The sequence below is a fragment of the Halyomorpha halys genome, unplaced genomic scaffold (genome assembly GCF_000696795.3).
Source record: "Halyomorpha halys isolate HHAL.00 unplaced genomic scaffold, Hhal_1.1 Scaffold349.1, whole genome shotgun sequence".
In the NCBI taxonomy this organism is placed as follows: Eukaryota; Metazoa; Arthropoda; class Insecta; order Hemiptera; family Pentatomidae; genus Halyomorpha; species Halyomorpha halys.
In genome coordinates, this window is record NW_027109825.1 from 748228 (window position 1) to 757632 (window position 9405).

The following is a 9405-nucleotide window of genomic DNA, read 5'->3' on the forward strand; positions in this document are numbered from 1 at the left end:
TGACCGCAACCCTGACCATCTCCCTATATATCAATTTTTACGGTCAACTATACATACATATATACAATTAGAATATATTATACTTCAATTTTTTAAAACGTTTCGGGATATTATTCCATATTCATTTAAAATTGTTGTAATCATATTTACGTCATTTTTATCAATTTCCATTTTGAAATCTTGTCATCTACACACATATAGACTAAACATTACCCCACATTTGTAGGTACTTTGGATTTGCATAAAGTGGCAAACGTATGGACACGGCTTGACAAAAGAGATTAGAATTTAGGAACTCTAAACTATCTCTACACTCTCAACTATTTCTAGAAGAACCCTACTCCAAGGGGAGGGTGCTATATTACTCTCCTTTAAAGGAAAAGTGAAGTCAAAAACAGAGGAGTTGACTAAACCCTCAGACCTGAGGGTGAAAAAAGTCAGCTATTTCACCCTAATTTTTTGCTACTTTTTTTAAAACTATGTATAATTATTAGTAAAAATTAATGGGTCTGCCAAGTATAAGTAGGGGAAATAAAACATGGATGTTTCGCAGAGTTAAAAAAATTTTTTTTTCGTTCGGAGCTCTATTTATTTAAAACTAGCAACAACACCAGAAGACCTAAGAGAACAACATTCAAAGTAGATTGAATTTTCTAAGCCCTAAAAGAGCTATTTACATTCAATAGTTTCCGAGATATAGCTTTTTAAATTGCACTATTTCATTAAAATTTGGATATGTAGAAGATTTAGACCCAAAGGATCAATCATGTGGAAGGCTACGCGGTGTCTACTGAATAAACATGAAAAAATTCCAAGTCATCTAGGCAATGATGAATTCATCACCAGCGACGCCGAAAAAGCTGAAAGGTTTGCAATTTTCTTTTAGAAAACTTTCACCAATACAGAACGTAGAAGTAATCCAATTTATAATGACATATGATAATGACGAAATTGACGAGTATTTAAGTCTAGCTCTCACAACAGTTCGGCTTCCAGCTATATTCGCGACACCAAAAGAAATCCAAGAACTGATTGAAAGGCTTAAAATGATGAAAAGCTCTGATATCCCAGTCACAAAAATTAAAACGGTTTCGAATTGAAGAAGCACACCCTGGTAACGTTCTTAGACTTCCAACAAGCGTTCGATGGCATCAAGGTCTCCTATATACTCCTATGAGATTTAGCATTCCTCAACGGCAGAACATTTTCTTTTATAATAAATTAATTCTACCCTCGAGACAAATCCATTCCGGTACTCCGCAAGGTTCAGTCTTTTCTCCCATTCTGTTCAACTTCTATGTTCACATCATTCAGTCCGGACATACCTCCATAGCTATGTTCGCTGACGATACAGCAGTGTTCTCTCAACAAGATAACATAATAATAGCTAGAAATACTTTGCAAAGTCACCTTAATGAACTAGAATACTTCAATAAATGAATGATTAGTCTGAACATTAAGAAATGTATTTCAAAAGATTTTACTCTCAGATGCCCACCAGAACTGATCTGATCTGAAAGATAAAAATGTAAAGGCGGATCCACATGCTGGCCGCTCGCCACGAATCGGAGACTTGTACAAATGCTCGGCAAGCAGACCATCCACATGTCAGTGTTATTCAGAGAGGCAAGCATGGCGGACGTACAAGTGGTTTCAGCCATTGCTCTGGGATTATATTATTTTTATTACAAAAAAAAAAAGAAAATGAAAGGAAATTAAATATAAATAAATAAGTTTAAATATAAAACTTATTATAAAAATTAACTACAACCTCCTAACAGCTCTCAGTTGCAACTAGACAAAGAACAATGGTGGAGATGCTACATGAGCGCTCTCACGAACCCCATTGATCTGTGTCCAAAAAACCGACTCTCGACGGATCGGCAACGAGCTTAGGCCAACTCGACCAAGCCACCCATCCACATGCTCGCGCATGTCTTGAGTTCGCCATGGCTTGGCCAACATGTAGAGGCCCCTTAAAATGGAATCCTTCCAGTGAAAAATTAAAATAAATTTTGAATTTGGGAATTCACTTCGATCGCCGCCTTACCTGGAACCACCATATCAACGTCAAACTAACTCAAACCTAAGCAAGGTTAGAAATGCTATATCCTATCCAAAATTATTGCTGAAGTATTGCTGTGAAGTCTGGTTAGCGGCATCCTTTACGAAAAGGAAAAAATTACAACCTTTTCAAAATAAAGTCCTAAGAATCACAGTGGATGCTCCTTGGTTTGTAAGAAACAGCCAATTGCATCGGCAATTACAAATAGAGACAATAGAGGATTACATAAAAAAAAGTTCATGAAGTTCCATTCCCAGTTACCTACAGTTAAAGGAGCTGTGACCTACAACTTGGGAAACCCAACCACAATCCTTCAGTCTTTGAACTGGCTGCTGCAGGACACATTATATTTATCAGTTCTGTTATTGTTACTCTAAATTTTTTTTTTGTCTTAATTTCTTTTTTTTTTTTCTCTTCATCTTTTTCTTAAATTCAATTTCTTTTTTTTCCATTAAAAGTCAATTATTTAATTTGTTAAATCCATAAATGTCATTGTTTTTGTTTTGTTTTCTAGTATTGTTGGTATTTTTAAATATATGCAGCTCCAAATATAAAAATATTTTTATTAACTTTTTGAAACAGCCACCATTTCCCCCCTACCTATACTTAGCAAACTCATCAATTTTTACTTGTAATTCTACATTGTTTTCATTAAAGTTATAAAAAATTGTGGTGAAATAACTGACTTTTTTTCCACCAGACTCTTGTACTATAAGCCCCGCCTTTTCAGTTCCACTTTTTCTAGCAGCTTAATCTATCCATCATACACCTTACTCCAAGCTCTGTTACACAAGAGAAGTGTAACACTACTAATATTTTTTTTTTTTAATTATTGGGAAATTAGGCCAAATATACGTTAATAATACATGAAATATATAAGCATTATATTACTTTGTTTAGGTTTTGCTTCATAATCCTGCAGAGATTCCACTAGTTCGAGAACGGTACTTGAGATCACCTTTGAACCAAGATGTGAGTGTTTTTAGCATTAATTCTAATCCTGCCAATTCTGTATATAATTAACAGCACTACTACCGTAAAACCTATAAAATTGCTCAGCCTTTCCATATTAGAGTACCGCAATAATAGTAAAATTAGAATGTTTTTCATTTGTGAAATTCAAATAAAAATATATATCCATTAATAAATAAATTTTTGTCTTAAGGTGGTGGTTGTTGTTCAGCCAAACATTATGGACACTAGCCCAGGTCTGCTAACATATGATCCTCACCGAAGACAGTGTTTCTTCCCGGCAGAGAGGTATCTCAAGTTTTTCAAAGTCTATACACAAAGAAATTGTGAACTGGAGTGCCTTACCAACCATACACTTGAAGTGTGTGGGTGCGTGGGTATCCATATGCCGCGTAAGTTGTGTTTCATCTTAACTTTATATAACAAATAAGAAAAAAATAATCATCTTTCAGGAGCCATATATGAATTCTGCTTAAAGTTCATTTAAACAGCAATGAATATCATGCACTTACAATACTTGATGTAGTATACATTCCAGTAGACATTGTTGTATCAAAAATCTATAGTAATTTTTTTCCATATCTTCAACAAATTTACTCATAGTTAGACTCCTGAAATATAATAAGCTAATGACACTTGTTAATATTATTAAAAAAAGCTTATATTTATAGGATACAATGAGACAAAATTTTGCGGAGCCGGAAAAAAACAATGCATGATCACTGCAGAAGGTACAAAATTCATAATTTTTATGTATGGGATATCTTAATTTTTATTGAAATAAAATGTTTAAAAATATATATATATTTTAGAGGAACTTCGACTGAAGGAGGTAGCGGCATCTTATAAAGGAACTTCTGTGACATGTGATTGCCTCCCTGCTTGCACTTCGATACAATACAACTCTGAAAATACTCAAGCTAATTTCGCTTCTGAATCGACTGTAATAAGTGAAAAGGATAACACCACGAAGAGGTATTGAAATTAATCCAAAAACTAAATATATACCATCTACCTTATACATAAACCTTATGTTTAATGCACAATACTATCAAAAAACGTTTGATCCACCATTGGATCAGAAAATTCCGCTGTAATCTTTATTGATTCAAATAATATATTTAGAAATATTACATTATCTAATGTACCACCAACTGACCATAACCACTAACTGAAATTCTAGAGAAGAGGCAGTTGAAGTGGTTTGGACATATATGACTAATAGATGAAGACTGTGGACCTCGAAAATTCTTCGAAGCTAAACCAACTGGCAAAAGACCAAGAGGAAGGCCTAGGAGGTCTTGGCAGGAAAATGTGACTAGACTGGGAGGCATTGGCAAGGGACTGGGACAGATGGAATGCTTGGATCGAGGCACCTCCATGCTGAGAGGCACTAAGGAGGAAGAAAAAGAAGAAAACATTATCTAACATGATTATTAATTTATACAATCAAAGTATTTACAAGAAATATACTTTTAAATATATGACAATTGTAGTAGTTCTTGTAGCGTCAGTATGTAACGATTCAATCCGCAGCTTGAGTTGTGGTCAACAGATAATAGAATGGTCACAACACCTTCATATATAGTACTGATTCCCGTTATTTGAAACAGTGAAAAAGTTATAACACAATAAAATTGAACAGTTATTACCACAAAATTTGATACCATTCTCACAGATTTCATTCAATTTTCTTGTTTAGAGCTATGCCACTTTGAATAGTTTAGTCAATTGCGTTAGTTGTATTTCCATAAATAATTGATTAAATCCTGGTATCCCTCAGGTAGGACATAGGGCTGCCACAAAGTTCTTCCATCTGTCTCAGTCATTTGAATGTTCCTTAACACTGGATCAGGTCAGATCTTTTTTCACTCTTCTTTTTCGTGGGTTCACTGCCAGACCTTTCTTGGCTATCCTCATCTTCTCTGCCCTTGATGATTCCATTCTAGGTTCTGTTGAGTATATATGTATATCAATAGGGGTATTCATGACCTCTAGTTTAACTTGTTGAAGTGTGTAACAGAGAAAAAGTTGTATTAAATTGAGGAATATTTCTAGATTAGCTTTGAATATCTTCCTGGCAGCAATGGTACATTGAGCGGGCTCCTATAGCCAACAATATTCTGAGCAAAACTGCGTTCTGTTGCATTATGTTAGAAATTAAAGTGTAGTAATATTTTGCATATATGGGAAAATAGGATTGGAACTGTCTGATTTAAATGTATAATGGTGGTATTAGAGAAAATGTTGTTTTTGGTGAATGAAAATGTTGATAGATAGATGAAACCTGCTAAATGTTCCGACGCTGACTGGAAGACAAAGCTCATCAAGTCGTGATATTTCAATCGAGACCAGTTAATTAATTATTATCCTGTATACATGTTTATACAATTATGTTACTCAGTAAATACCAAATCAATAGAAATAATTTGAACTGTGCTTAAATCAGTGAAAGCAGGGTGTCTCTCTCCAGTTGAATAGTATAGACATGAAGTGTTCACTCAAAGCCATACTAAAAAAAAAATTGAATGTGAATGAGATTAGTTTCTGAAGTGATTGGTTTTGGGTTTGAAGTGAGAAAAATGAAGAATGGTGCCAGCCCAAAGGATGATGTCAAAATAAGTATTTATGACTCCATATTTAATACATAGTATTTCAATGGTACTTAAATTTGAGTTTTTAAATGTCTGAATTGACTTATTTATATAACAAATTGTTTCCTGGTAAAACCAATGTGTCCTTTATACAGAATTTTATCATGGAATAATAATAAAAAAAAAAATTATTAGTAATTATTAGAAAGAGTGTAAAATATAAATTTTTATTTATTTCATTGATGTTGAAATTGCTAGATTAATATAATTGAATAATTTTTGTTCTGTTTTTCTAAATAATAAATAAAATTGAGTAACATATGTATTTTATTGTTCTTTAAAAAAGAAGAAACCTATAATTAGTGATCTTTATATATACTGAAGAATAATGTAAGATAAAAATAACACCACAAAATATAAATTATTTGAACAGTTTAACGAATTGTGACCTTTCTATTTTTTTTTTTTCAGTTATAAAGAATCACGAATTTCAATATTTTTCAAAGAAATGCAGTTTACAACAAGCCGTAGAAGTGAATTGTTTGGTGTCGTCGACTTCATGGGTATCTACTAAGTAGTTACTTAACTAGATTAAGTTTTTTTCCTTTTATTTTTTCCTGTGTGAGTGCCATTGGTTTATTCCATGCAACCAAAAATTAACTAACAATATTCTATGAAATCTCTATAAGATACTCTGCCCAAACCCTTTTTTACTGCTATTATTAATTAAGTCCAATACATCTGTTTTACTAATAAACTATACCATAACTATACCTGTTATACTTCTTTGTACATAGATTTAAAATATTTATGGATGTAACATATTGTTTCATAGTTAGTTATTTTTAATATACTATCATAAATAATATGTTGATTTGTATATGAATCTATTTATTTGTTTTAGCTCACTGCGGTGGCTTACTTGGTTTGTGTTGTGGGATGAGTTTCTTGAGCATCCTCGAACTTATCTACTACATAACATTCCGAATATGGGGTAACATAAAAACGAAAAATAAAGAGGAAAAGAAAAAGAAGGAGGAAGAAAAAGAAACACCAGAAACAGCTTCTGCTGCTGCTGATGATGCTGAAAAGAAAGGCATCGCATTTATAGATTGGAAAAATAAGTAAATCACGAAAGAAACCTTAAGTTAATATATTGTAAAGTAATATAACAAATATTATTAATGGATATATAAAGTTAGATAGATATTTCTAATAATCTTCTATTCAATAATTTTATTTCAATACTTCAGTATTTAAAATAATTAAAGTTGAAACCAATATTATATGAGAATAAAATATAAGAATATATAATATTTAATGTGGAACGAGGAACAAACAGTTTTCACTTTGTTTTATCATAGCAACAAGCCATACTGAAAAAAATTATATTTTATATTAATCACGTATTTTCAAGAAAAAATATTGTTATTTATGAACTAAATATTGAAAGTATTGTTGGATATTATACAAGAGTGTGTTTTAAATACAGAAAAAATAATTATCAGAAAGATAAAATACCTATGAATTAATACTAGTGGAAATATCGTTCACCATAGATGTTTGCAAGATGGTTAGGGTGATTAAAAAAGAAAACATACAATAAGTGTAAACTTGTTTTTTATCTGTTCAACCTCTCAGTTACATGCCTTGATCAGGCCTAAGCAAAACAAGATAGAACTATTAGAGTATAAAAGCAATGAAGAATAAATATGGTTACTGTAGTATATACTTAGGAGAATATGAAACAATAGAATAGTATCATGTATGGAAAAATATGAAACAATTTAGGTGGCATGTAATATGGAAATTATTATTAGACATGAAAATTAGTAAAAATAAATTATGAAAATAATAGAAATAAATTTTAAAAAATATGAAAAATGTCCATAATAAAAATAATTTTACATTTAATATGTGTTTTATCCTCAAATCTATGAATTGGACTTCATATTGAGCTGATTTGTTTTGTTTCATTGTTAATAAATTTAAAAAAATTACATTATAAAGATGTTTAATAACTTATTGATCGACTTATATTGCAAGAAATTCATAATTTAAAATAATGTTAAAAATGTGTATGTTGAAATAAAATTTATCATTAAGTATTTTAGTTTATTGAAAATACCCATCTTATAAATAAAGGGAAAAGTGGACAAACAAGTTATTTTACAAATGGTAAATTTTAAGAAAACAAAGTTCAATTTTTTTGTTGTTAGAGTTTGTTATGTTTTGAAATGTACATAGCCCCTTCCACATCTAGGTATCTGTTATTAATTGGATGTAGAGGTTAGAGTACCTCATACTAGTTAGACAGGCACATATTCCTTCATCCATGCTGAGGATTCAAAAAATGTTACATACCTCCTTCATCAACTTACTCCATCAAATATAAACACCTTTAAGTGGTTGAAGGGTAAGAAATGTATGTACAGGGTTTTGGAGATACAGAAAATCTCATGTAAAATTAGTATGAGCAATGGCTTGAAAACCTTTTCTAGAACTTAATAGAAACTTTGAAATAAAATCATTTACATTAACCTAAAGATGGTCATACATACTTGAGATTCTTCTCCCACTCCTATGTTCCATATATTGATTTTTCAAACTACAATCAGTGTTTGTCAAATGTTTTTATTTCAATGAATATTCTTGGGGGATCCCTAAATGGTAAGTCGGAATATCAGTAAAACCGAGATTGATTTTCATACTGCTTTAGTAGGAGTAATATCGAGTACTGTGAAGATTTCTGAAATCTGATCATACAAGACTAGAAAGTGGAGGGAAATTTAAAAGTGTTTCGTTCATATCCTAGATTTCACTTTACTCTTACAGGCAACTGCCAAAATAAAGGCAAAATATTCTTTCGGTTTATTAAGAATCCTAATAGACTTTGCACAAGATTCTTACTGTTGATAACCTCACATATAAGCGTCAGTCAGACCAATAATGTTAAGGCCTTCATGATTGAATCAGTCTGCTTTTTGTCATTCCAACTGATTGCTTGAGGGTCCCTTTAGAGTCACTTCTGATCATTACTTGACATGGAATAGCCATATTTCACAAATAATTCGAAATCCGTCGCTTATTTTAAAGAGGCCTAATGCATATAAGGCCGTTCGTTGCCGAGCGAAGTAATGCGCTTAATTAATTTTTCATCTACATGACTATTATAAGGCCTATCTGGACATACGGAGTTGAGCTTTGGGGCTCCACTAAACCATCGCCTCCCGAATCCAGTCCTTACAGTCCAAAATCCTTCGTAAAATCCTTAACGCTCCATACTTTGTCACAAATCAAGTCATCCATCATGACCTCAGTGTCCTATATGTTACCGATTTGGCCAAAACCAGATACCATTCCTTCCATGATAAACTTACCAACCACCCAAATCCACTTGTTTCTAACCTGGCTTCTCCTTCATTACCTAATAATCCTCCTAGGCGTCTGAAAAGAAGATGGCCTCGGGATCATCTCTAGAAATGTTATTGGAGTTCTATCAATGGCTAGATTCTCCACATGTTTGTGTCATGTCACTATCTCACCTACAGCAAATTTACTTGTGGTATATATGTTATACAGTTCTTAATAAAAATAAATAAATGATTAAAAAAAAATTATTTTTTCATTCGGAGCTCTACCAAGAACACTATAAAACCTAAGATAACATCATTTAGATAACATCAAGTAGAGTAAATTTGCTGAAATGTAAGTTCTAATAGAGCTATTTACGTTCAATAGTTCCCGATACATAGCTTTTTGAAAAGCAACATT

General features: G+C 32.0%; 1 protein-coding gene across 1 annotated transcript in view; it reads left to right on the plus strand.

Annotated features, from left to right (window-relative positions):
- LOC106681585 (pickpocket protein 28) overlaps nucleotides 1-7701 on the plus strand; it is a 21824-nt gene extending 14123 nt beyond the window's left edge. Inside the window, exons 7-12 of the mRNA XM_014421978.2 lie at nucleotides 2966-3037; nucleotides 3231-3429; nucleotides 3709-3768; nucleotides 3850-4012; nucleotides 6103-6194; nucleotides 6536-7701. Coding sequence (XP_014277464.1) covers nucleotides 2966-3037; nucleotides 3231-3429; nucleotides 3709-3768; nucleotides 3850-4012; nucleotides 6103-6194; nucleotides 6536-6759 — 810 coding nt within the window. The 3' untranslated portion in view covers nucleotides 6760-7701. The remainder of the gene's footprint in view (nucleotides 1-2965; nucleotides 3038-3230; nucleotides 3430-3708; nucleotides 3769-3849; nucleotides 4013-6102; nucleotides 6195-6535) is intronic.
- The last annotated feature ends 1704 nt before the right edge of the window (nucleotides 7702-9405 follow it).